At 50.8% G+C, this 23,905-nt stretch overlaps 13 protein-coding genes and 2 non-coding genes across 15 annotated transcripts; 8 read left to right on the top strand and 7 right to left on the bottom strand.

Annotated features, from left to right (window-relative positions):
• Nucleotides 1–191: 191 nt before the first annotated feature.
• PC9H_006392 (uncharacterized protein) lies at nucleotides 192–3,235 on the bottom strand (the record flags this gene model as incomplete). Its single annotated transcript, XM_036775942.1, has 15 exons — nucleotides 192–233; nucleotides 280–294; nucleotides 356–376; nucleotides 437–721; nucleotides 784–878; nucleotides 933–977; nucleotides 1,034–1,231; nucleotides 1,293–1,545; nucleotides 1,597–1,838; nucleotides 1,891–1,922; nucleotides 1,972–2,182; nucleotides 2,232–2,392; nucleotides 2,449–2,558; nucleotides 2,611–2,952; nucleotides 2,999–3,235. 15 exons carry the CDS (start codon nucleotides 3,233–3,235, stop codon nucleotides 192–194), a joined length of 2,289 nt encoding a protein of 762 aa, XP_036631961.1.
• Nucleotides 3,236–3,417: 182 nt separating this feature from the next.
• Nucleotides 3,418–4,223, top strand: PC9H_006393 (uncharacterized protein; the record flags this gene model as incomplete). Its single annotated transcript, XM_036775943.1, has 5 exons — nucleotides 3,418–3,503; nucleotides 3,562–3,667; nucleotides 3,724–3,936; nucleotides 3,984–4,088; nucleotides 4,140–4,223. 5 exons carry the CDS (start codon nucleotides 3,418–3,420, stop codon nucleotides 4,221–4,223), a joined length of 594 nt encoding a protein of 197 aa, XP_036631962.1.
• A 230-nt stretch (nucleotides 4,224–4,453) lies between these two features.
• On the bottom strand, nucleotides 4,454–4,526 carry PC9H_006394. The gene has a single exon. It is a non-coding gene; the product is annotated as a tRNA-Thr (tRNA).
• A 106-nt stretch (nucleotides 4,527–4,632) lies between these two features.
• PC9H_006395 lies at nucleotides 4,633–4,705 on the top strand. Its single transcript has one exon. It is a non-coding gene; the product is annotated as a tRNA-Thr (tRNA).
• A 35-nt stretch (nucleotides 4,706–4,740) lies between these two features.
• PC9H_006396 (uncharacterized protein) lies at nucleotides 4,741–5,975 on the top strand (the record flags this gene model as incomplete). Its single annotated transcript, XM_036775944.1, has 4 exons — nucleotides 4,741–4,752; nucleotides 4,913–5,217; nucleotides 5,271–5,381; nucleotides 5,459–5,975. 4 exons carry the CDS (start codon nucleotides 4,741–4,743, stop codon nucleotides 5,973–5,975), a joined length of 945 nt encoding a protein of 314 aa, XP_036631963.1.
• A 117-nt stretch (nucleotides 5,976–6,092) lies between these two features.
• Nucleotides 6,093–7,987, bottom strand: PC9H_006397 (uncharacterized protein; the record flags this gene model as incomplete). The annotated part of the gene is made up of 4 exons (XM_036775945.1): nucleotides 6,093–6,167; nucleotides 6,215–7,432; nucleotides 7,490–7,629; nucleotides 7,690–7,987. The coding sequence occupies 4 exons, from the start codon at nucleotides 7,985–7,987 to the stop codon at nucleotides 6,093–6,095; spliced, it is 1,731 nt and encodes a 576-aa protein (XP_036631964.1).
• Nucleotides 7,988–8,102: 115 nt separating this feature from the next.
• On the top strand, nucleotides 8,103–9,777 carry PC9H_006398 (uncharacterized protein; the record flags this gene model as incomplete). Its single annotated transcript, XM_036775946.1, has 8 exons — nucleotides 8,103–8,354; nucleotides 8,408–8,563; nucleotides 8,611–8,879; nucleotides 8,934–8,986; nucleotides 9,038–9,139; nucleotides 9,193–9,318; nucleotides 9,370–9,592; nucleotides 9,648–9,777. 8 exons carry the CDS (start codon nucleotides 8,103–8,105, stop codon nucleotides 9,775–9,777), a joined length of 1,311 nt encoding a protein of 436 aa, XP_036631965.1.
• An 89-nt stretch (nucleotides 9,778–9,866) lies between these two features.
• Nucleotides 9,867–11,332, bottom strand: PC9H_006399 (uncharacterized protein; the record flags this gene model as incomplete). Its single annotated transcript, XM_036775947.1, has 4 exons — nucleotides 9,867–10,131; nucleotides 10,186–10,330; nucleotides 10,390–10,681; nucleotides 10,742–11,332. 4 exons carry the CDS (start codon nucleotides 11,330–11,332, stop codon nucleotides 9,867–9,869), a joined length of 1,293 nt encoding a protein of 430 aa, XP_036631966.1.
• Nucleotides 11,333–11,677: 345 nt separating this feature from the next.
• On the top strand, nucleotides 11,678–12,111 carry PC9H_006400 (uncharacterized protein; the record flags this gene model as incomplete). Its single annotated transcript, XM_036775948.1, has 2 exons — nucleotides 11,678–11,878; nucleotides 11,944–12,111. 2 exons carry the CDS (start codon nucleotides 11,678–11,680, stop codon nucleotides 12,109–12,111), a joined length of 369 nt encoding a protein of 122 aa, XP_036631967.1.
• A 400-nt stretch (nucleotides 12,112–12,511) lies between these two features.
• On the bottom strand, nucleotides 12,512–14,356 carry PC9H_006401 (uncharacterized protein; the record flags this gene model as incomplete). Its single annotated transcript, XM_036775949.1, has 9 exons — nucleotides 12,512–12,751; nucleotides 12,800–12,978; nucleotides 13,035–13,208; nucleotides 13,267–13,412; nucleotides 13,468–13,630; nucleotides 13,683–13,876; nucleotides 13,933–14,001; nucleotides 14,054–14,080; nucleotides 14,133–14,356. The coding sequence occupies 9 exons, from the start codon at nucleotides 14,354–14,356 to the stop codon at nucleotides 12,512–12,514; spliced, it is 1,416 nt and encodes a 471-aa protein (XP_036631968.1).
• A 916-nt stretch (nucleotides 14,357–15,272) lies between these two features.
• Nucleotides 15,273–17,550, bottom strand: PC9H_006402 (uncharacterized protein; the record flags this gene model as incomplete). Its single annotated transcript, XM_036775950.1, has 10 exons — nucleotides 15,273–15,326; nucleotides 15,397–15,587; nucleotides 15,639–15,736; nucleotides 15,796–15,941; nucleotides 16,004–16,094; nucleotides 16,147–16,238; nucleotides 16,289–16,495; nucleotides 16,555–16,653; nucleotides 16,710–17,262; nucleotides 17,312–17,550. 10 exons carry the CDS (start codon nucleotides 17,548–17,550, stop codon nucleotides 15,273–15,275), a joined length of 1,770 nt encoding a protein of 589 aa, XP_036631969.1.
• A 768-nt stretch (nucleotides 17,551–18,318) lies between these two features.
• PC9H_006403 (uncharacterized protein) lies at nucleotides 18,319–18,762 on the top strand (the record flags this gene model as incomplete). Its single annotated transcript, XM_036775951.1, has 2 exons — nucleotides 18,319–18,392; nucleotides 18,447–18,762. 2 exons carry the CDS (start codon nucleotides 18,319–18,321, stop codon nucleotides 18,760–18,762), a joined length of 390 nt encoding a protein of 129 aa, XP_036631970.1.
• Nucleotides 18,763–18,965: 203 nt separating this feature from the next.
• On the bottom strand, nucleotides 18,966–19,548 carry HHT1_3 (histone H3.1; the record flags this gene model as incomplete). The annotated part of the gene is made up of 4 exons (XM_036775952.1): nucleotides 18,966–19,136; nucleotides 19,192–19,344; nucleotides 19,400–19,455; nucleotides 19,509–19,548. 4 exons carry the CDS (start codon nucleotides 19,546–19,548, stop codon nucleotides 18,966–18,968), a joined length of 420 nt encoding a protein of 139 aa, XP_036631971.1.
• Nucleotides 19,549–19,850: 302 nt separating this feature from the next.
• On the top strand, nucleotides 19,851–20,324 carry HHF1_3 (Histone H4; the record flags this gene model as incomplete). The annotated part of the gene is made up of 4 exons (XM_036775953.1): nucleotides 19,851–19,877; nucleotides 19,930–19,987; nucleotides 20,042–20,151; nucleotides 20,208–20,324. 4 exons carry the CDS (start codon nucleotides 19,851–19,853, stop codon nucleotides 20,322–20,324), a joined length of 312 nt encoding a protein of 103 aa, XP_036631972.1.
• Nucleotides 20,325–20,419: 95 nt separating this feature from the next.
• Nucleotides 20,420–23,553, top strand: PC9H_006406 (uncharacterized protein; the record flags this gene model as incomplete). Its single annotated transcript, XM_036775954.1, has 12 exons — nucleotides 20,420–20,453; nucleotides 20,516–20,745; nucleotides 20,802–20,894; nucleotides 20,959–21,035; nucleotides 21,095–21,182; nucleotides 21,230–21,474; nucleotides 21,562–21,975; nucleotides 22,062–22,256; nucleotides 22,319–22,646; nucleotides 22,771–22,897; nucleotides 22,955–23,230; nucleotides 23,303–23,553. 12 exons carry the CDS (start codon nucleotides 20,420–20,422, stop codon nucleotides 23,551–23,553), a joined length of 2,358 nt encoding a protein of 785 aa, XP_036631973.1.
• Nucleotides 23,554–23,905: the final 352 nt, after the last annotated feature.

Genomic DNA, 23,905 nt, shown 5'->3' on the forward strand with positions numbered 1-23,905 from the left:
AGTTTGACTGACCATCGTGAAACGTTCATCGCAAGGGCGGGAGATTACTCGCGAACTTCGCATACTGACCACTGGCGGTTTCACCATAACGTACCCAATTAGTGGTCTACGTAACATTACAGAGGATGAGGTATTCTAACATAGAATGAAATGTCCAACAGACGACTGTGAGATACCAATACAGAAAACAATCATAGCGGCGGCAGAGGTCTTCGACACTGTGGACATATGTTCTATGGACAAGTCAGTACTCATGTTACCGTCAGGGATTCAACTTACTTTGATGGCAAGCCACTATTGCGAAGTTACCGGATGAGCATCGCATTTATCAATAGTTCTAAGATAGCCTGCTTACCTTCTCCAAACACTCCGTGTGCTTTGAATAACCATGATTTAGGATGCCACACACAAATACAAGAGTCAAGATTTTACTCACAAACAAATGGTGACACGGTGCCAAACTGTAGCTCTTCCTCGCTGTCGCCCCACCACCAACCATTCGCTTCTGCATCGCGCTGAAAAAGCCCGACGTCCTAGCCTTCACGTTGGACTTGCTGGAGGACATCTGGCGCTCAAGTTTGTCCTCCGACCTTCGCCTCAACGACGAATCAATGAGGATAGCATCCATGCAGATGGCGCAGTCGCCGAGAGACTGCTCCGGAGCCTCCGCATCAGGGAGAGGCAATACAGGATGGTAGTCATACACGTTGACCTGTTTGAACTGGAAACAACGGACGGCGATCGGTGCATGATGATATAGCAGAGAGGGAGACAAATACATACCCGTGCAGGGAGGAAGAAATCTGGGCCAAACCGATCCTGAAGCAGTACTACTCCTACTTGCGCGAACACAAACATCGCAAGAAGCCAAGTCCATTCTAACAGACAGTATGATTAGCAGGTACGTCAGTGATGAGTTACATAAATCTCACGTCGAGGCTGGACTTCAAGAACGTTCTTTGGGCACACAAGGAAGTCTACCGGTCGAGACCGTCAGACCATACCGCGCGGTTGATAAGGGTGGAGAACGTACAGAGCATTAGATACACCCTACACGCTGAGGTTCCCAGCAAATATTCCTTGCTTAACCCACTACCTCTACCTCGACGGGCGGATCTGATGATCTGCGGCATCCATATCGACGAGTACGAGAAGGCAACATATAAAACCCCCATCACAGGCGACAATATGACCCTCACGAGAACGATAACAAATAGGAACAAGGCAAACCCTTGATAATGATGGTAATGACGCGTGAGTCAGTTTCTAAATGATCAGGCTTGAGCACGTACAAACTTTGATCTGCGGATCACTGGTGATGAACCGCCAGAATAGCAATAAACCAGGTGTTTCAGTGGCAGCGGTGTTGGTAGCGGTGGCTGGCTGCGGCTGCGGCCCAACAACGGGGGGCGTAGGGACGATCGCCGTTGGCGCCGCTTCGGTAGGTGGGTTAATAACGGCGGATGGATTGACATTAGGCGTGGGTTGGACTGTAGGGACAGAGTCCTCCGGAAGCTGAACTTGATATACCAGGATCGCAAATTGCTTTGCATTTATGTCAGCCAGGACGACGATGATAAAGACGAGATCACTCACAGCTTCGTGAATGAACAATGTGCAAGCCAAGAATGCGGGTGCAACCAAACTAAGCGACGCTCGGCCGTCGAATAAGATGGCGAATGTAATGTGCCCAGCGAAGGATAGAGAATCCATAGTAGCTTGAAAGAGTAGAGTCCACCGCGAAACCCTCGCAATTCCTGACGGAGTGCGGCTAATCTCCATTTGCCGTATGAGGAGGAAGAGGAGAATAAGATATACGATCCCTGCTGTCGCAGCGTCTGGAAAATGTTGAATACAATAGTGAAGGGCGCGACAAGCGTCAAAACTCACAGGTGGTGACCTTGCGGAAGAAGGTGCGTGACCTAAAAACGGTTGAGCGACTTCGTCAGCAGGACCCAGAAAATAGCAAACCTTAGTCCCTCTGCTTCATGAATCTCGTAGAGTATCCCACAGTCCTTAGAGAGAAATAGGGCATCGACAGCAATCCTAGGCGGTTCAACAGTGGACGCTCCTGTAGGTTTCTGTATTTCTTCCTCTAACTCTGTCATAAGATATTGAGGAACCTTTGAGGGTACAAGATGGGCTTGGAATGTAAATGAGCAATTTGTCTTGATACCTTCGTCTATTGGATATCAGTATGGGTGCTCGGAGACAAGGACATGGAAGCTAACCAGGATTTGGGGCGTCCGGGTCAACTACAATGTTTCCGTCGTCGATGAGCTGTTGTAGTTTCTTGATGCGAGCCTCAATCTCAGGCTTGATCATGTCTGCCGTAGCATTCTTGTGTGGCTCTGGGACAAGCGATGGCAACAAACGAATGTCGATCTGCCGTCTGGCCAGGGAAGATTATGATCCTTGGGTGGTAGCTTCAAGTCTGGCGTGACTTACCCGTTAGGTAACGCGAAGCCGTAAAAGGAGCCATTGGTAATGAAGTGGATTGCTTCGAACTCCAGCCTTAGCTCATCCGACGTGTTGATGTCGGTGAATTCGATCCTCCCCTACAGGTATTTTGGCTGTCAGGCTCTATGTCAGGGAGGGTATGGTACGTACGTGTGCGAGGGCCACATCGTCGCTCAATCTCTGACCCGTTTGAGGATCTACAGTCGGCTTCTCGACGAGGCTCAATGCCACCTTCTCCGATGCAGTCCAGTTCCAAGAGCCCGCTCTCTCCGAAGCTTCGGTGATGTTCAGTTCAGAAGTGTATTCGACGGCCAATGGCTTCCAAGGTACCGTTTCCCCGGCTAGACTGAGTAGAGTAATATTATAGGCTGATCCTTCTCCTCGGAGAAAGCCCGTGATGTTTGGATGGTAAGAGGCCCGGTTTGGATCCTGCAGATGGCCATGATGAAGGAAGAAATCTACAAGAGGTTGGGCGGTTACATCGACATCAGGCTGCTGAAATTAGCCATAGAAACGTGAAGTATATGGCCGGACGTACGAGAGAGAAGTCGGACTCCGTGCCGTTCCTCCACGCAGTGAAGTTGGAGAGTTGGTATGACAGAGAACGAAGAGCATCCTGATACTGATGCCTAGCTAGAAACTCGTCGCCGCTGTGGTTCGTGAGCATGAAGAGGACGAAGCTGATGAATAGGAATGAAGGGACCGAGCCCCGTTGCCGCTCTCGTCCGTTTACGGTGCCATTATCGTCGTTGCGAGGTGTGTCGTCCGCAGGCATTCTGAAATGGAATGTCAGGTTGCGAAAATGTCAGAACTGCACCACATACAACGACGAGGGGGGTGGAGAGACACGTCGGGCACTGTGATCAAGGTGTGGCCATAAGCGGGATAAGTGACTCACGGTCATGGCTACGTCACGCGTCACGGTCGCGTTGCCGAATTCGACCCTTGGCGGGAGCGATGCACGTACCGACAGGATCCCGCCGTTGGACGCATTTCAACTCAGCCCTTCAACTCGCCATCCAACGTTCAACACACAAGTGGACGTGTGTACTCCATTACACTCGCCTTTCGCGTCGCTTGACTCAACCTTCATCGAAACAGATTCGAGGCCTTCACAGAATGTTTCCCCCTCTACGTCGAGGAGGAGAAGAATGGCCCTTCAGCAGTGTTTAACGCCATATCGGGGCATATGGAGTCCCAGATGCATGTCAGTCATTGCCTTTCACGCCCACACCCCGATGTCAACTGACTGTGTCCACGCAGGCAGATTTGGAGGAGCTCTTCGCGAAGTACGGAGTCCAGAAAAACATCGACATCCTACACGCCATTGTCACCGACGCCAAGGAACGAAGCCGCCAAAATGAGACGCGTAACGATATTTGGAGAGAAGACCTTGACCCGCATAACGCTGTGAGTGCCCGCTCTGTACCCATTCTCCAGAGCGAGGCGCAGAGGATCCGGGAACTGGTTGCAGAGGTACGTTTCCTTTGATTTTGCCTTGCGCCTACCGACCGTGCCCGCAGGAAGCAGAGAGAAACAAACGACTTCAAGCCGAGCTCGAAGAGAATAGGGCCGTGCAGGAGAGTGAGAGTGAACAAGCGGCAATGCTACTTGACAAAGTTGCTCGAGTAAGCGATACAGTGCTACTGCTTCAGCTTGCTAACGGGGCTGCGGTGCAGATAAATGCTGCTTGTGCGAGTATACCCCAGGCGGAGATCGAAGAGTGGGATATACAAACTGCAGAATCTTTAAAGGCACTATAGCACTATGTATCTTGATTGTATTGCATGTATGTATCATCTTAGTCAATTTTGCGAACGTTAAAAAACTTGCGTTGACCACCATCAAGCACTGAATATATTGTTTATTGGCGAAGGGGAGCTTGTATCCTAGGGCAAGGGCGCCTGTCACCTACTCTAAGGTCAAAGTCTGGGTACCCAGATTGAAAATTCTAACCAGAGTCCAGTAACACAAAAAATTTGCCAATCCCGCGTTCCTCGTAGCCGATTTGAACGACTGACCTCCTCATTACTAGTGAGGCGCTCTACCAACTGAGCCAACGAGGACTTGAAAACATAGGACAGTTTTGGAAGCATAGTGTGCTGATCACAAGATAGGAAGATCTTCGGAGAAGCATCTGCTCTCATCGGCCCAGATTGACCTGTAAATAACTCCTCGTTGGCTCAGTTGGTAGAGCGCCTCACTAGTAATGAGGAGGTCAGTCGTTCAAATCGGCTACGAGGAATGCGGGACTGGGTGGATCTACTTTTTCCTCCACGTATGACAGAGGAAGTTAGTCCTGGTGCTCCCGCAGGAGTCGCAGAGCAAGTATTCGATGCTGATGAAGAGGCGAGTATCCTATTTATCTTAACTATCGGATCACCGCGCCAAATTTCCTTCCGCGAGATACCATCGTATCGTCGAACCTGCGACTCACTTCGTCTCATCGTAGGTCTTCTTGCTCTACTCGAACCTTCAGGCGTCTTCGTCAAGCACGCCAGACACTGGCTTTCGTGGCCTCGGTCACGTCGACTCCAAAACAGATACCCTAATCGTCAAGATCGAGCTAACAGCACCGCTATCTAAATCAGGCACCACTAGTGGTAGCACCAAGGAGGCCACGAGGAAGCACCACAAAAAGGCCACTTCCAAGAACACCATTCGATCGGACATCTCACTGGAGGTTGAGCTATGGCAGGACAAAACCGCTTTGCGTAGCAGGAAAGGGGATACCGGCAGCGTTTTGTGGAAGGCAAGGTAAAACCCAAAACGTTTGTCGCTATGATAAGGGACTAAATGTATTGCTGAAGCGTCGATTTTGCGCAGATCATCCTACAACAGTTGTATTTTGGTAACGCGGGCGATCGGCCTAATCTGCTAGATGCTGAACGTCTCAAATCATCCCATGTTCTGGAGCTTGGGTAAATCATTCACCGATAAACTGCATATGCGCTGCCATTGCTTAGTTTCTTCGCACTTGTATTTGTGTTCGACACAGAGCAGGCACAGGTCTACTCTCCATCCTGCTTTCACCGTTCGTAAAGCGTTACACAGTAACTGATATCGAAGCTCTCGTCCCCCTTATCCGAAAGAACATATTGAACAATAACATCGACCACATACACGCAAACCTTCCTCCCAGCATCAAAACCACCGTCCACCAGTATACTTCCAATATAACCGTACAGACCCTTGACTGGCTCGACCTCCATGCCCTAACGAGCCCCACTCTCCGCACGAAGTACACCTCTGCAGTCTCTCCGGAACCTGTAGACCTGCTTCTCATCGTCGATTGCATATACAACCCCTCGCTATTGCCGGCTCTCATCAGTGCAATTGATACTCTGACTGTCCCTGAACAGACGATTGTTCTGGTTATCGTGGAACTCAGAGCCGAAGACGTCGTTCGCGATTTTCTGACATTGTGGTTAGCCGTGGATTCTTGGGTCATACGACGGATAGAGGGCTTCTTGAAGGGCCCTTATGCGGTATGGACGGGCGTGAAGACCCGTTGAACTCACTTTGTTTCAGGGTAGTCGTATAGATTGCATCTCGTACAATACAAGGTTTTCCATTTAGTAAAACAGCTATTAGTAAACATACGAAGTGAGTCTGTCGTCTGCCGAGCGAAATCATTCTATATAATCGTCGTCGTCGTCGTCATCATCATCATCATCGATGGGGATGAACCTCTTTCCATCTCTTACCTACCGCAAAGTGAGTAGCATGAACGTTAAGGGCATTGCTCACTTACGAATGACCGTTGCCTCTCTCGCATACTGGGTGCCATTCCAGAGTTAGCGTTCGTCGCCGTAGAAAAGGTTCCTGATTGGATCGTAGATGTAGACCGATGCGGGGCTGTGAACGTCGACATCATCATAGTCGTGCTCCTCGTCATGGGTTTCTGAACTGGGGGAGGGGGAGGTGGTGGTGGTCGAGGGCGCAATCTAGGAGTACCATCCCTCGAAAGCACCTGCGTTGAGACAATGTTCAGCGGTCGGGGTCGGACCGGCGTTACAAACGATGCCATAGGGCTGAGGTGCAAGTTGGTAGGCAGACGTCCAGATTTTGTCGCGGATTCTGGTTTGGAGACGAGCCTTTTGCCTCGAGTCGCACTTGTTTCCTGCGGTAGATTTGGCTTGAGTCCAGGGTGGTTATTTTCCTTGGAAGCCCCAGAAAGCTGCGGCCTACTTCCAGCAGCCGTACGGCATCCAGGGGAGGGCCACTTCGTCTTAGTCGGTGCCGGTGCAAGCGAATCAACCAGAGCATTCGACGGTGGAGCCGGAGTCAGTATGGTTTTTTTGGTGGCAGTGGGAAGGCACGAGTCAGTAGAGGGTGGGAGAGGCTTCCGGGAAACAAAGGTTGAAGTTATTTTAGGCTGTATCTTCGGCATAGAGCTGGAAGTAGACAAAGAAGGGTTAGCTGGAGCGTGCTGGGAGTCGCCTTCAGGAACGATGCGAACATCAGAGGTCCGTGATAAGGCTGTGTCCGTGAGACTCCCGCGAGAGCTATTCTCGCCGCTGTCTTGAGCACTAGGGTTGGTTGTTCCAAGGAGATCCAATTGGTCGCTCGCGATAGGGCCTATTTCTACCCGTGGTCTTTTCGCGTCCTGGACCATAGCCGTCCTTGTGTTGCCGACCAGCCCGAGATTGGCCCTAGGACTTCCACACCGGGATCGTTTCCTTCCAATCAGAGGAGCGGGAGAAACCGATAGACGATTTGCTGTTGAGGATGCTGTTGAGGTTCCTTCCTCGAAGGAGCGCCTGGGAGATGCAGAGGGCAAGTCGGAGTTTGCGTGAGGAAGAGGCGTTATGTTCACATAGGATCGAACGGTAGCAGAGATTTGATCTTTAGCAGAGTCAATGTGTATTGGAAGCGCTTGAAGCAGAGGCAGCAATGGAAGCAAGGCAGAGAGGAGAGCATTTTGTTGGTTTTGTATAGCTTGAAGACCTTGGCTATGAGATTGATAGAGCTGACAGATCCTTGAGCATAAAACTGAAATAGTTCAGGACGTGGAACTACCACCTACTAAATGTATAGCATCCAGGCGATGGTCCAGGCCTTGTATTCTGAGGTCAGTTGAAGAAAGTTCCTTTCGCAGCGTCTCAAGTTCGTTGGCTTGTGCTGGAGATGCTACCGTTTTCTGCACTTCGCGCTGAGACCTGTTCACTGCATATAAGAATTTCCGATGAATATGTGGGTCTTAACAGAGCATATATGGAACATTACCGAGGTCGATGATTTCCATGCTGAGTTTCTCGTTCTGTTCCTCGAAGAGACTCTTCACGGTCACAATTTCTCGCTTGGTCGATTCAATACAGTTTGTCATTAGATCTATTCGCCCAGAGAACTTCTCGAAATTAGCCTGAGTATCATGGAGCAGCATTCGCATGGAGGTGCCTGCCCGGTCCAGTGGGACGATGGGAGGATTTAACGGATCCGATGAGGTACCAGGAGTGCTTGAGGGGGTATCCTTCCTGAGTAAGTGAGCCCAGAGCGCCGTGGACGTCGAGCGCGAAGATGCCATTGGTGTTGAAGCGAGCGTGAGGGGGAATCAGAGAGAGAGACGGAAACCCAAATCCGAGGTTAGGGTTAGAGCTCGCGCGTCGGTTCCCAAAGCGGCTGTCAAGCCAATTCTTGCAATGCTCCGAGTCCCCGCCTTCACAAGATGCTGCACCCGGCCGTCTGTCAGGCTCCCATCATGGGCACTTGGGGCTCCTTCGCGCTCACCTCGCCGCTTCTTGTCCGATAAAGTTCCTACCCGACCACCGCCGTCACCGCCGAAACCAATCAACCCCGAAATCCCTTCATTCCGAGATACAGTCATCCGAAACAGCGCATACAAATCGTTCAGCGACTTCAATGTCAAACCTCGCTGCAGAAGTCAAATCATGGCAAGTATGGTCGCTTGTCTTCGTTGTGTCAAAGCTAATGAGCATACCACTAGTTTTTTCTCGGAGTCTCTACGTTTGGCTTCATAATGGCCGCTGCTAACACCGACGTCGAAACTGAATACTGGGTAAAGCGATTGTCTTCCGGCTGGAGATCTGCTACGCTAGGGAATGCCGACTTAGTCAAGGCCCAATATGTACAGCTCGGGCAGGTAAGCATCCAGAATCGTCTCCAGACGCGTCCCCTCATTCGACAAAGGAATTACAATCCGGGCTAGAGCGCATGAAAGAAGTGTACCAGAGTATCCCCCTCCTCCTCCAAGTCTACATCACCAAAATACACGTTACGGTCGCCCAGACATACCTCGATAACAACGAGGGAAAACGGATATGTTGGAAGATATGTCTGCTGAATGCCGCCGTATACGCCGCTTGGAAATTCAGGCGTTTCCAACCCTTTATGAACCTACGCTTCATGCATCACCCCCTCTCAGGCATGTCTTACACGCTTTTGACAAGCATGTTCAGGTAACAAATACCAGTCACATAGCTGGCAATCGCTGATTTACGACCCGTCTGTAGTCACCGCTCTTTACCTCATCTACTCTTCAACTGTCTGGCCTTAGAAAGCTTCGGTATGTAGCGAATCCTCAGCCTTTGCATTTTGATATCTCATCTCGATATAGGTGCTGCCGCCGTTCATTACTTCAGCAAGGAACAGGCCAAACACCAGCCCGACCAACTAGAAGCAACGCCGAAATGGCATTTCCTCGCCTTTTATACATCTGGTATGTGAACAACCTCCCTATTCAAGTGCCCCCCCATGTAAACCAGCTGGTAGCGGGCCTCTTCGCCGGCTTGGTATCACACATCATCTCCACGAAATGGCGGTACCCACGAATCATCGCTCAAGCACTGTCGACATCGAAAGCCGCCACTGCGACCACCGCCACCGCTGCTGGCGCAGGTAAGGTACTGCATTTAGACCAATCATACATCTAACAGTTTCCGCGTATAGCTTCGACGGCGGTGGCATCAACTGCGGCCAAGGCATCAGCTGGCGAAATTCTTCCCTCTCTGGGTGCATCAGGAGCCATTTATGCTTGTGTAACGCTCACAGCCCTCGCTTTCCCCGAAACTGAGATAGCCCTCTTCATACCGCCCACATTTCCAATACCCATACAATGGGGAGTAGGTGGTATGCTAATGATAGATATCATTGGAGCAGCAAGGGGATGGAGGTACGCTTCGCCGCCTCTGTCATCTTGGTGTAACGCTAACGTTCATCTGATGCAGGGTTCTTGATCATTGGGCGCATCTTGGAGGCGCAGCTTTTGGTATTTTCTATTACGTTTACGGTCCAGATTTCTGGTCCAACCTGAGAGAAAATATCGAGGACATGGAGGATGACGCGGATGCATCATAGAGATACATAGTTTGGCTTATTGTGTCGAAATTACATAGTGTATCTAATCAACCATAACTCTCTCCTCAAGGGGCGTTACTGCTGTGCGCCTAACACGGTACGCCAAGTTGTTCAGGGCGCGCCATCCAGATCTCGACAGGAAACCCGCTTGCACCTTCTCGTTCCCCAACTTTCCGGAAATCGATACCAATCTCCTTGACCATGTCCCACAACGTACGCTCCGCCTCGTCGCGTTCTTTGTATCCAAGCAAGAGTAAAGGCTGCTTCCCCGAACGCACTGAGAGCTTCACAAGCCTCTCTAGTGTTTTGACCAACGCCTGGAATGACGCGGTATTGTAAGTTACATCCGCCATTCTGTCAAATGCGTAAGAATGCGCCATAAATTCGTGAGGGCATTTGGTGACTGACACAATTAGCTCTGCCCCATCTGTCTTTTGAATTACGTCCGGAAGCTCTTCATCCCAGTCAAGCGCGAGAGGTATTGGTGGTCGACGCGGGAAACACGAAGGCGTATTTATTTCGATATTATGCTCCAGCAGTGGTAGGGCAGAAGCTAATCGTTATCATGAGCCCACAGCCGCGTTGCACCTGCTTCGGAAATAACTAACGCACGGAGATCGGTAGCGTATATTTTGGCTTTGTCTTCGTCTTCAGATATGGCCGTTGATCGAGATGCTGCGATGACCAACGAAACGATGCCCGTGCCCGTGCCTATGAACGCGAGCTCAGGCACTTGGCCACACACATTCCAACAGATCGACAAACCGAGTTCTATTACTGTCGCTGTTGTAGACAGTACTGTTTCCATAACTTCGTGTGCTAAAGAAGGATGCCCAGACTCCGGGATCGAGTTCATCACACCCAATATCCACGCGCTGAGCCCGATTCCGCTGTCCCATATTTTCTGTTCGTCGTCAAATTAGTTCAATTATTTTGTTTGGAGGATACTAGACCGAAAAGGTACCTTATCGAGATCGAACGATGTCTGCTCTACGATCCTCACCGTGCGTGGAGGTGTGGCATCGATAGATCGTCCGGGGGACGAAAACCGGTAGATCCTCTCGATTTTCTCGTGTTTCGTGAGTCCCGTTCGCCCCCCTCTAGCAGAGAACAGGATGGGCATCGAGACGACCGGGAACGGCGTCTTTCCGAGGGTCTCCCTGTCGGGTCCGCTGGCATGCCATAAGTCTATCATCGCAGAGCTATGACCCCTGTGTTGACCATTCACGGTAATGGCCAGGCACCATGTCGAGCCGTCTTGCACCCCCGGAGGCGGGGGGATCTTAATCTCCTTGTATAAGTTCGCCGGACGCCAGGTAGTGAGTTTTGTTGGCTTTCCTGGGACGGAAGTGCTAGGGCTTGCCCTCGTGCTTAATATATCGGCGCATAGGAGGGTTTTGTAATCCGCTTCGTGGATCCATGAGTAAAATAGATCGTGTTCATCCGGGCAGAGCTCTGTCCTGAGATCGTTGGCAACTTGAGGTGTGAAGGATACGGGGGTTGTGAGGGGTGCTATCGAAGGGGGAGGCCGAAGGAAAGAAACGTAATAAAACATCTATATAAATTGAGAAGTAAATGATCGACTTCCATATAGAGGCGTACTTAGGGTCCTAGGGTGTTCGTTCAGGGGACGTGACAGGAGTTGGATGTCACTGGCTCTGCTTCCTCGAACTTCGTCGCATTCCACCATACACGAGCACTTAATACTATGGCACGAACAAAGGCCCAAGCACGACAGTCATACTCCAAGGCTGCACATGGTAAAGTCTTCGTTTATAACATCCAACATCAAAATTGACTTCTTGACACATAAACTCAAGATCAACAGCCAGCTACTCCGAACCCATCGAAGCAATACCAGCAAGGAAAAAAAACGCCTACATCCACTCCTGTGCTCAGAATGCATCAAATAGGGATCAAAACCCCTAGGAAATTCCCAGTAACCCCTGCTCACGTCGCTATTGCCACCACGTCCAAACCGTCGAAACGACGCGGCACGCTCGTTTTGAAGGAGGTCCGTAAACTACAGAGTTCCACCGACTTTTGTATTCCCCGGATGACCTTCCAGCGCCTGGTGCGAGAGATAGCACAAGAGTTCAAAGTAAGTTAAAAAAATAAGATTCATTCTAGTGTATCAAGTTGCTCATTCACCTTATTCAAATGCAGCTGGACCTCCGTTTCCAATCGACCGCTCTACAGGCGCTCCAGGAAGCCGCCGAAGAACATCTTGTCAGTCTGTTTCAAGACACGGTTCGGTGCGCTGCCCACGCCAAACGGTGCACCATTCGTCCAGTGGATATGGCGTTGACGCGCCAAATCCGACACCAAACTTGAGCCAACCTGCTTGCCCATTTCCACATGTACTAGATCTTATTACCAACGGCCGTGCAACAACGTTAGAATATGTGTCGAATTTGTTATGGATCCGTTGCTTTACGTACAACTTGGTTATTGAGTATTGCATAAAGTTGTATGGCAGTTCTATTTGACAGTCCCGCTCAATGTAACGGCTATCTACAGTTCCTAGCACGTCTGCGTCTTGCCTGATACACTTCTTGAACGGAATGCAGGAACCTTGGAAGCCCCTGAGTTGTGCTAAGGGTGACCAGGAGGGCAGCGGAGGTTCGCTCGTTCACGAGATCTCATCCTCAATTTGAATATCGAGGAGGAAATTAAGTTTGTATAGTTTGTGAGATTTAGCCGAGTGTTAAGTTTTTTACTACTTTATACTGCACTACCAAGCCATTATAAGGCCTGCCGTAGCCGCTAGACTGGTCCACCACGAAACCGCCACCCTCCCAGATCCATTGCGTTCACTTCTGAGACCGCCAGTAGCGGAAACTGTCGCGGCCACTGAGCCAATTGTTGGATCCGGGACGAGACCGTTGACACCGTTCTGTGCTAGCGCCGCCGCCGATAGCTCAGCAAACCCAACCGACGGCGGGTCGTAGCGGAAGACAGAATAAACATTTTTCTGGAAGCAATGAGATGACTCGAAAGAGATATATGTATGTAAACTTACTAGGAACGTGTCCCCAACTATCCAACTTAGCGAGCTTGTCCCAGTGGTCGTGCCAATCTCGAAGAATGCACCGACGCAACGTTCACCGTCTACTGAGCGTTGCAGGATGAAGTCAGCTGGGCTGATGGCCCACGTCCGACCGCCAAAATTCATCGTGACATTTACGGAAGTGTCGCAGGCTGAAGACGAACACAATGGGTTAGGCGTGCAAAACGTCAAGACGGAAAAGACTCACGATAGGTCCAATAGCCATCGAGGTTACCCGTCGCTGGCGATGAATCAGGTATTTGAGCGAAGATGTTGGCAATGGCGTCGCTTGTCCCTCCGACAAGGGTTGTCCCAGTATCAATAGCGGCATATGAGCTATCCCCCGTAGGAATAGAAACGGTATTGCCCTGGACAGTCAAAGCTACATATCACGCTCAGCGATAGGGACGAAATTCACGGTGAAATATGCTTGAACTCACTCTCGAGAGGTATCAACCAATACGACTCCTTCCCCGAAGGAATGTTGACGTAGTCAATATCACCGGTATACAGGCTAGAGTTCACGGCTCCCATAGTGAACGTGCCACCAGGAGCAAGCACATCGGCGGAGGTATCGTTGATGAATCTAGCGCAAACGAATAAGATCGGAGTCGGTGGAGGCAAAATCCAACCAAATGTACCTGGTCAGCTGGAATGCCATGACCGGCTGATCCCATGCACCATTTGAGACGAGGGTTTGCCAAAATGGCTTCGCTTTTGATGAAGCAATCGACTCCCATCCTAGCCCTAGGAGGCCTGAGACGGGACTATTGAGTAGATTGGCAGAGACCCGATCGCACACGCCTACACCGAAAAGCTGTAAGCGTATATAATTGAGGAGATACGAACTGCGTACCGAAAACTTGATTAGGGACCGAAAAGCCGGCCATCTGAACGACATCTTGACCCAGGGAGCCCTGGGCTCTTCCACTTCCGTACTGAATTGAGAACGTTTCTGATTGGTTGACGAAAGTTGATGACGACGAGGTGTCGAGTGTAGGGACATCGGTGCACCCCGTTATGCAGTCGTTGTCGGCCAGCCATAAATCGCTGGACGTACACTCCTGTGAGCGGCCAGTATAAGCGAGTAAGACATCCAAACTTACGAAGAGCCGGTGTCAAGTATCACGTTGAACGCAACCGGAGGTGTACCGATAGCTAGTGAACCAAAGAAGCTACGCCGTGATTCATTCGTGAATTGAAGGCGCATATATGTACTGCACCAACCTTGAGTCTAGGTTTTGGTTGACGAGGCTAAGAGGGCAACTGTGAACAAGAGGCAACCTGAGAGTAAGAGATCACTTACAGATTCGTTCCCTCTGCCCGCTTTTGTGATGAAGATGTTCCAAGATACTTAGTCCTCAGCATATCCCGGTGCAACTTCGCCCAAGACGCAAACTCCTCTGGCGTTCTACGCGGCTGTGATTGTCGCTTCAGCGCGACATGTTGGATAGATTCAGTGCTAGGCGATGGTGAGGCGACGACTAGTGTTGCGAGAGCAGCAAGGCCCAAAGGTAAGGTAGAAAGCATTATAAAGCGATATGAATAGCAATGTGGGAATGAAGGGAGAATAGAGGTGCTCGGCCAGCGAGAAAATGTGGGGTTTATGTAGTCAAGAAGAAAGGAGATGAACCACTATGATCAGGTCGGACCACTGCTTTATACTGCGGGATGCGATCGCACGCCAGCCGCATTTCCAATTTGGGCCACATTACGACGCGATCATCGTACCAGCTGCGAGCCAGGAGGCAGCAAGAGTCAAGCGGTTCGGCAAAGCTTTCGGTGCAACTCCAGGAGAGAGCTTAAGATCATACATGAACGCAAGATGAAGACACGACACCATCACAGCTCCTCATATCTGACGGAGCAAGTGCGTTGAAGGGCTAAAAATGTCCGGGATCCGTGCGGTATTATTAGCGGAAGACGCTCAGTTGGCCAGTATCAGGGAGTGAGGTCAGCCGCCACGATCAAGTCTCCAGCGCGGCAGAGTGGACAGACAGACAAGCCGAACTACGCAAAGCACAGCAGTCAGCCGGGCCCGTCGCCAATGGTTATGCCAGCCTCCCAGAGTCAAGGTGGGTCGCCGTGTTCCGCAGTAACTTCGTTTTCGAGACTAAATGTTACCATCTATGATCTGATTGATAACCAGCCAAGTCCAAGTGGGGCCGCCGCATCGCTTCATACAACATCGGAAAGAAATCGCAGAGGAAGTGTAAGAGAGGCCCCAAAAGCTGTAACTCTGCCCAGCGCTGGCCGCGGTGTCAAGGTTCACTGTTCAAGGGCGCCCAGCGCCATCACGAAAGGCTATCAATCATCACGTGTGCCCCCCTGGCCATGATTAGGAGCTGGGGCGGGTTTACGCCGTTTACAGTTGCTCCCAAAGAATGATTTACATTGTTTTGTTCTTAGTTCTACCTAACAACGCCGCACAGCAGTGGAAAACTCTTTATCCAAGGAGAAGACGAAGCTTCGCGAAATCTGGAGTTCCCAAACCGGTCGCCTAGAACAATTAGGTACATGTTAGCAACCAAACTCTTCCGAATTCTGAAGAGCGTCAAAAAAGAGCTTACGGGATCCCATCCAGCACGAGCGGGGAAGCCATTGGTTCCACATCCTGGGTTGCTTCCAGTCACAATGTCGTTGAACCCAGTAACACCATCGGAGTAGATCAATGGGTTGAGGAAACCCAGAACACCTTTCCCGTTGGAAATTCTGACGTCGTTGATCAAAGCGACGATGCCCGCGACAGTCTGGACATTTCCTAGCATTAGTATATGCACACGTAGGGGAGTATTTGAACTTGCAGGGCAACTGGCACTGGTACCACCAACGGAGATCGCTCGTCCACCTACGAAGACTTCGAAGCGGTTGGCTTGGGCAGAGAGATCGGGGTAAGCGCGGCCAGTAGTGCTATATCATCGATGATTACCTCACAACGACAACGCAGAGGGACAGGATTGAGAACGTACTTGAAAAGGCCAGCGTTGGTGTTCCCAAGGATTTGCAGGTACCTCGAAACAGCGGTGTCCTGGTATGCGGGGCGAGCGAATGTGTTAGAGAAGCCTCCGCCACTAAAACCAATAGTGGTTTCAGTCAAACCCGTCGTCCCGCCAACCTGTTCGGGAGGTTCGTTCAAAATCTTTCTTGACTGGAGGTTGTACATCGAGTATAACTCACAGCGGTTACGAATGGGCACGAAGCAGGAAAAGCGGGTTGGAATTGGACACGGTTTCTGCCATCATTGGTTCTGCAATCTCCTCCGCCCACACTAATAACCGGTCGACAAGGCGATTTTATCATGATTGAGGAATTAGACTTACCCTGAGTCACCACTGGAAAAGAGAATGGTGGAACCCCGTGCGGTGAGCTTGGCGAAAAGGTCACAAACGGATTGTCTGTAGTCCAATGGAATCTTTGGAAGCCATCATCAGCAGCCTTCGAGGGGCCTGAATATATTCTTACAGTTTGCTCGTTCTCTCCGTAGGACGTTGTGAAGACAGTCGGGATGGTGCTTTGAGCCAGGACGAAATTTACCCAGTCAAGATAAGGTTCGTTGGTATTGGTGGATTGGGTCGAATCGGGAATGAAAGGAGGTCGACCGCCTGTGCTGTAGTACGTCACTGGGATGGGGGCCGCCATACCAACGACATATTGAATATCAAGATTAGCCTTGTTTCATTGAGTAGGTGAGAATGCTTTCAATCATACTTAGAGATATAGAGACTTACCTCGACACCTGGGTCGTTTTGGTCGTCCTCGCCACCGTTGATGAGTGTTGTTGTGTATGTGAAGCCTCGGCTGGCAGGTAACAATTGGTTAAGGAAGGTCTGTTCCAGAGTGGCTCTTAATCTAATGAATCCGCGAAAGGAGGATCTATGCGTACCTGGAGATCGGCACGATTTCCAAACTCTTCAAGATAACCAGCAATACCGATACGCTGACTGGCCGGGTTGACGGGGGAGAAGCCTGTGATATTGTAGAACGCCTTCAAGCAAGCTGGTGTGACAGTGGTCGCGCAACTAGCAGGCGGAAGAGCGGCGGGGGCGTTGACGTCCTCCACAAATGCCTCCTTGGAAACCTGGATGTCGGGATTCACGAACGAGTTAGACTTCATAGCGCGTATGGTGCCGAAATATGTGGTTGGCGTAACCAGGTTGATGTGGGAATGCAATTCACGGGGAAGGGAGTACGAGAGGGCGCGGACGATGTAGTCTTCGGATTTGAGGTGATGGTAGACGCCGTACTTAGTGTCGAGCATTCTTTCAGCAACTGACACGGGGATGCGCAAGGTGATCCAGTCACCACCTCCAGATCGGTCGATAGCTTCGTCGGGATTGACGCCGTGGTGTTGCAGCCATGCCTCGACAGCTTCCACGGAGTCCGGGTGAGGGGCACTCAAGGCATCTACCTCCTCCTTGGAGAGGTATTGACCATACCTGACAGCATTATGAGAAATATGATGGGGTGCCGGACTACAGAACATACTTAGGGTGTTTGGGATCACTGACTTCGTATAGTTGAGTGATCAGGTCGTCCATCTTATGAGACTTCATGCCAATGCGTAGATCCAATAGACGCGACGGAGATGGAGCGGAATGGTACACCCATCCCTCTGGGATCTCGGTCCACGAATGCTTGACTGCAAGGTCGTCCCATCGCCTGGCATGAGGCGAAGCTAGCACAAACTGGGCCAGCGCAAGGACGAGCAACTTCGACCAATACATGGTGAGAAAATTCGCCAAAGGGTGTCTAATATTTACCCTCCTATGCCGCCTTTATACTCATTTCGGAGAAGCAACCGTGAATATTGTTATCTCGCATGGAGGGCACGGGTACCTCTTGGATTCCTAGTCGAAGCGCCGCAATGCGTCGAAACCTTGTCCATGTGAGCTTGATGGCTCGGAAGCCTATGGTCCAGACAAATTGATTGGATAAACCGGACATACAACACATGGGCCCACTATTCCTGACTCCCAGTCAGTACAATGGTGCGGTTCATCCTGCTCGGGGAACAGCATGCGTGGGTTATTTATATCGCGAAGGTGCACACGCTGAGTTGCCCATCATACCGGGTATCGCGTAGTTGACACGAGACGTACGATTCGCCATATGTTCCATGCTTCGCGAGCCCACGACGTCGCAATGAGCGGCTTCGACGGAGTTGATGGAGAGGTTGCGCGAGTCTGGCGTCTGATCTTGTGTGACAGTGTGTGACAATACTCCTCCCACACGCGCGCCTACTCTGATACTCGTCGGCCATCGTTTCCATGTCTCGCCTTCATCAGAGTCTGAAACCTTTACGGCGGGCGTATATATACGCATGGCGGCGCAAAGTATCCTCCAGCTGTGCTCACCACCACGACAAGACTCAGGTGCTGGTCGCCTGAAGGAATCTACTCCGTACGTCTTCTTCCAACTCGACGAGGATATAAGGTTGAGCTAACGTCAAACGGTCAAAGATACTACAGAATCGGAGTCTCCTGAAACTTTCGATGGCCCGTAATACACTTGCTTTGCTTTTTATTGTGGGTTACATGATCCTGGCAGTTTCGGCTAGGCCAGTCCTGTGCGTCCATTTATTTCAGAGCCGCCTTCTTGGGGTTGCTTATTATTTCAACAGCACTCAAGATGTCTTCAATGGTTACAACAACACCGTGGTCGTCATAGGCCACAAAGATATAGAACCTTCTATCTGGGGTCCAAACATCAACGTCTTCGGCCGCGTTCTGAACCAAGTCCTCAATATGACAAACCACGGTACGGAGAAGCATCCGTTGGGAGGGTTGTTACTACATCTCGGTAATGAATTCCAACCTTTGGACGCCCCAGGCTTCTGGAAGAATTTTGGGCATGGGCTAAAAGTTTCGTTCTCCACTTTCTTTCGGAACGTCCCTCCTATGTCCGAAGCAGTAATCAAATATTTGCGTGACCTTTAGGAAGCACAAATAAAGCGCCTTCCCTTACTGTTCAGCCAAGAAATAGGAACATTCTAAGAACAGACTCGCTCCGAAGGTCCTAGGGTAATAGTAACAGCAACATATATTGCAAGCATACGCCTAGTGTGCATGGAGAATGCGATGAAGATAAAGAAACCGATAATAAATTACAATACAGGTACAGATGAAAGCTATCCCAGAATCTATGATCGCTCGCCGCGCAGTCTACGGGCAAGAGCAAGATCCTTCGGCTGGATGGTAACACGCTTGGCGTGGATGGCAGCCAAATTCGTGTCTTCGAATAACGATACAAGGTACGCCTCAGCGGCTTCTTGCAAGGCCATCACGGCTGATGATTGGAAACGGAGATCCGTCTAGAAAAAACACAATGAATAAGGAAACTTGAACGTCAAGTATTTAAAGACATACCTTGAAATCCTGAGCGATTTCACGAACAAGGCGTTGGAAGGGAAGTTTGCGGATGAGGAGTTCAGTCGACTTCTGGTAGCGACGAATTTCACGGAGAGCGACTGTTCCAGGGCGGAAACGATGGGGCTTCTTGACACCACCAGCCGCGCCAGCCTAAGTAATCAAAATATGTCAGAAGCGTCAAGGACTTGAATAGCAAGTCACTAACCGCTGCAGTCTTACGAGCTGCTGACTTGGCAGCCAATTGTTTACGAGGGGCTTTGCCTATCGAATGGGCTCAGTAAAATAGAAGTCCGTTGCAAGGTATAGCTACTCACCACCAGTGGATTTGCGAGCTGTTTGCTTGGTTCGGGCCATTGTTGGGTGGGTTCGGTGGTAGTAGTGGTGAGAGTGGTGGTGACGGTAATTGGGGGATTTGGCGCGGCGGGTCAATGAATATATACAGACGCGTTCCGCCACGCACGTGACTGAAGGGAGCCGCGCCGAGGTTGATCAACAAACGAAAAAGTTGCACAGCCACACCGACGCGACTTGACTTATATAGGCGATGCATTGGGACATGGTTTCCCCACTTTGCTTTCACCACCACCACCACCACCACCGCCATCTACACAACATAGCACTTTAGCTTGTCTCTCTCCTCAACAACACTTTGAAACATGTCTGGACGCGGAAAGGGCGGAAAGGTGAGCTCAATGTTGTTTTATCATTGTTGGCAACGCTGACGCCACGTTCTAGGGACTCGGAAAGGGTGGAGCTAAGCGTCACCGTAAGATTTTGCGTGACAACATTCAGGGTGAGTCGCCTTCACTGCTATGAGCGGGACTTTGTTGGCTGACGCGATGATTAGGTATTACGAAGCCCGCCATTCGTCGTCTTGCTCGCCGTGGAGGTGTGAAGCGTATTTCTGGTCTTATCTACGAAGAGACTCGTGGTGTCCTGAAGATCTTCCTTGAGAACGTGCGTCTTCATTTTCTCGCACCCGTGTTTCCTCATTGACGTTCTCTTTCTCATAGATCATTCGCGACTCGGTAACATATACCGAACACGCTAAGCGGAAAACAGTTACTGCCCTCGATGTCGTCTACGCCCTGAAGCGTTCAGGCCGGACGCTGTACGGCTTCGGCGCATAGTCTTCTCTTACACTTTTCTCTATTTATCCTGTAGTTGTAATTGTATACTCTAGTATCTGGGAAATTAGAAGCATAACCCATGCCTATTAATTGAGATGCCTCCATTTTCGTCTCTAAGTGTGGATCGAGGTAAATATACAGGCGCATCGCGAAGCCTGTTGTCCAATGTGCCTCTGAGGAATGTGTTTTAGCGCTCGAACCGATTCCTGGCAAACGCGTGCTCCGAGTCCAAGACTTGTGTGTACTCTTGCAATTGCCCCTGCAGCGACCAGCTGCCCAAACGATTGCCATGAACTACCTCGGCCTGGTACCCCCTCTAATTGAGTCAGGTCGCGTCGAAGACTTCACAAAAGCTGGGCAAACGTTGTCGGTTTCCCAGTCCCCGCTCGATACCTCCTTATGCGTCTTTGTTAGCCCTACGGTACGTCTTGCTATTTCTTACCGCATAGGAAGTCAGCAGATTGTGAAGGCGCTTAGGATGCGAGCTCCAATCGAAGTGATCCAACTCCTCAAGAGCAGCCGATATACTTCGCGAGTCAAGCCGTCGCGCCGGTTTCAGAAAGACGACTGGTGCGTGTTATATTGCACACTCGACCGCGTCAACTCTCGAGCACTCATTTGGACCTCCGAACAGTTTGTGACGGATACGTTGCTTATTTTCACTGCTTTCCAAAAGCTGGGCCAGACCGCTGGGCTTAATGATTCAGGGTGGTTGGTCCTTCTCCATTGTCGGTATATTGGAGATCAACCTCTGAGGCTTAGGTGTTTAGGTCACAATCTGGAGACAACATGGCTGCTATGCGCAAACTTGCAATCGACTACGTGAACTTCATCAAAGAATGCTGGGTGCACGCGTCGGTGAGTCGATGCAAGTATAATGCGCCAGCCTGCTCAACGTGTACTAGCAACCCCTTCCCCGCTCCGAGCCCCTTCAATTCAGCGCTGGCCAATACAGGTCCCTGTATACCTCCTTCTCCCTCTTCGTTGTTCTCTACCTTCCTGAGCCCGGTTTCGAGGATATACCAGTCGGAGAGGAGCTGATGGAGTGGCTGAACATTCATTTCATCGAACCGTCGACAGAGGAAGGCGATCATCTGAGTGCGCTGGATAGGCCCTGGGAGGACGAGACGTTTTGGCCATACCTTACGCGGTAAGTAGACTCGTTTATGTGTTTGTTTCAAAGCCAAGCTCACGTATTCCATATCCGTTATTTGTAATCTTGCATGCCATATTGAAGAACAATCCTCCGAGGGCTCTCCAAAGCCTCCGCCTTCTTCCTAGCCACCCTCGCACGGCACCCCTCCCCACACCTTCGTGCCCTCGCCGAATCCCTAATCCCCATCCTCACCGCGCAGCCCCTCCTCCGCAACTTCTCCTCCGAGCGTGACTTCACACACGCTGCCCATAGATGGAGGGACCGCGTCAAAGGGCTCCGTATTGAGATGGATATCGTACCTGAAGACGAGAGGGATGAGGATAAGAGCGGGGATGCAGAGAACTGGTGGACGCGCCTGAGTGACATTGTTGGTATACTGGAGGGGAGGGAAAGCGTGGTTCTGAGGGTGTGCGAGGATCTAGGCGCGGATTGGAAAGAGGTATGCGCGGCGTGGGGGATCTTCGTGGATACTCGGTTGAGGAGGCAGGATTTACCGTGAGTGACCTGCTCATTGTCTAGTTTACTGCTTATCAATACTGTGCCCCCTAACCTTCACCGACGGACGCGTTATACACACACAGGGATATAGTGGCACAAGCTATGGACGTCCTTCCCCCGGACCCCACCAACCTCGAAGACATGGTCCACGCCAACCTGATGTCCGACAAGCCCGAACAAGCCCTCGAATACGCAGCGCGGTTGGACCTTTGGCTCGCGGCCCATATGGCGGATGTGATGGAGCGTCTGGGGATGGTCGACGCCGTTCCAGATGAGTTGTGCGTCCCCCCTTTTGTGTCAATATATTTTACGTTTGCTCACTCCATTGGGTGGTATCAAGCGGCGAAATAACCATCCGGGACCACTACCTCCTCGCGTACGCCGAGAGCCTGCACGCTGATGCGTCGCTTTGGAGGCTTACAGTTGAGTATATGTACGCGTGCGGCGATGTTGGGCGGCTGCGCGCGGACGAGGTATTGCTGAGGGTTCCCTTACGACTCCAAACGCAGAATCACCAGCCAAAATTGCGATCGCAAGGGGCCGCTGAAGTGGGAGAGGGCGATCAAAACGAGGAAGTGAAGACCGGGGATATCGTGGGCGTGTTGAAGGAAATCAACGAGACGTGCTTAGAGCATCAGCGAGAGGAAGTTCGAAGAGTCGTGTGCAGAGTACGTACCCCCTCGACCCTCTCCTCCCCCTTCCTACCGTTTACATCGGGGGGATCACCGCTTCGAGAAAACTTGCTGACCTGGAGTTTGTGTACTATATTGGGTTGCATTGCGTCTTGATTAGGTAGCGGCGCGGTTACTTATAGACGCGAAGCAGCTGGGGCTAGCGATTTCGTATTATACATCTGCGGAGGATTGGGCGGGTGTGGGATATGTTGCCAATCGGGTGTTGCAAGAGTTTTGGACCTCTGGTAGGTACACTCCCATCTCCAGCTGATATACTAATCCACCGTTCTTTATACATATAGGTCCCCTCCCCTTCACAAAACTCGCCGAAGATGTCGCATCTTCTATCCACTCCCTCGCCGAGTCCGGCTGCCCCCACGTCTTTGTCTACCGCCTCATCTTCGCTGTGCGTTATGGCCGCTTTCAGCAAATTTACCACATGATGAGGGGGAGGGTGGGAGAGGGGCTAGGGTTGGGAGATGCGCTAGCGGAGGTGGTAGGCATGTTCGAAGAGGGGATCGCGCCCCGGGGGTGGTGGGCCGTGCTGCTGAGTGATGTGTTGGGGATCATGACGGAAGGTTTGTTCTGGGTTCTTGGTACAGATTACATCGACTTTGTTCTCTGATGCTTGGGTGGATTTTGAATTTTAGATCCATCCGCATTACCCTCAACAGCCAGCTCGATGACGCTGCTCCGCAAACTCGACGAGATCACCGCGCATACGCGTGCCACAAGCACAGGAGGCTCGCGAGGAGAGGCGGAGGCGGACGATTATCTAGGTATTCTGTGCAAGGCTCTGAATGAGGATGAGAAAGGTGCACGACAGTGTCTGCAGAGTGTTCGTCTGACATTGGCAAAGGGCCTTGCAAGGAGGTATACATTGGACTCAGGGGGAAAGTGAAATTCACATGTACACTTTAGTGTATTAGTGTTGCCCTAACACAAGTCCTTCATCAATGAGTTCCTTAAAAAGTTTGTTCATCATGGTTTGGAAGGTGGAAGGGGAGCTACTACATAAGTCCAATATATACATAACCATTGGTTCAAACACCCCTCAGTGTCTGGAAGGCAGCCTTCCACTGGTCTTCTTCCTTTATTTGTACATTGTTGTACCCCATTGGAGGTCTATCTTTGTAAATAGCCACAGATTTGCTACCTTGTCCACCAACTGTGAAATTAATGGCAAAGGGTATGCATTCTGCATGCATCAGGAAAAACCCCCTGGGCTTTGAAGCCCGACAGAAGCTGCCCAG

Source organism: Pleurotus ostreatus (assembly GCF_014466165.1).
Source record: "Pleurotus ostreatus strain PC9 chromosome Unknown scaffold_4, whole genome shotgun sequence".
In the NCBI taxonomy this organism is placed as follows: Eukaryota; Fungi; Basidiomycota; class Agaricomycetes; order Agaricales; family Pleurotaceae; genus Pleurotus; species Pleurotus ostreatus.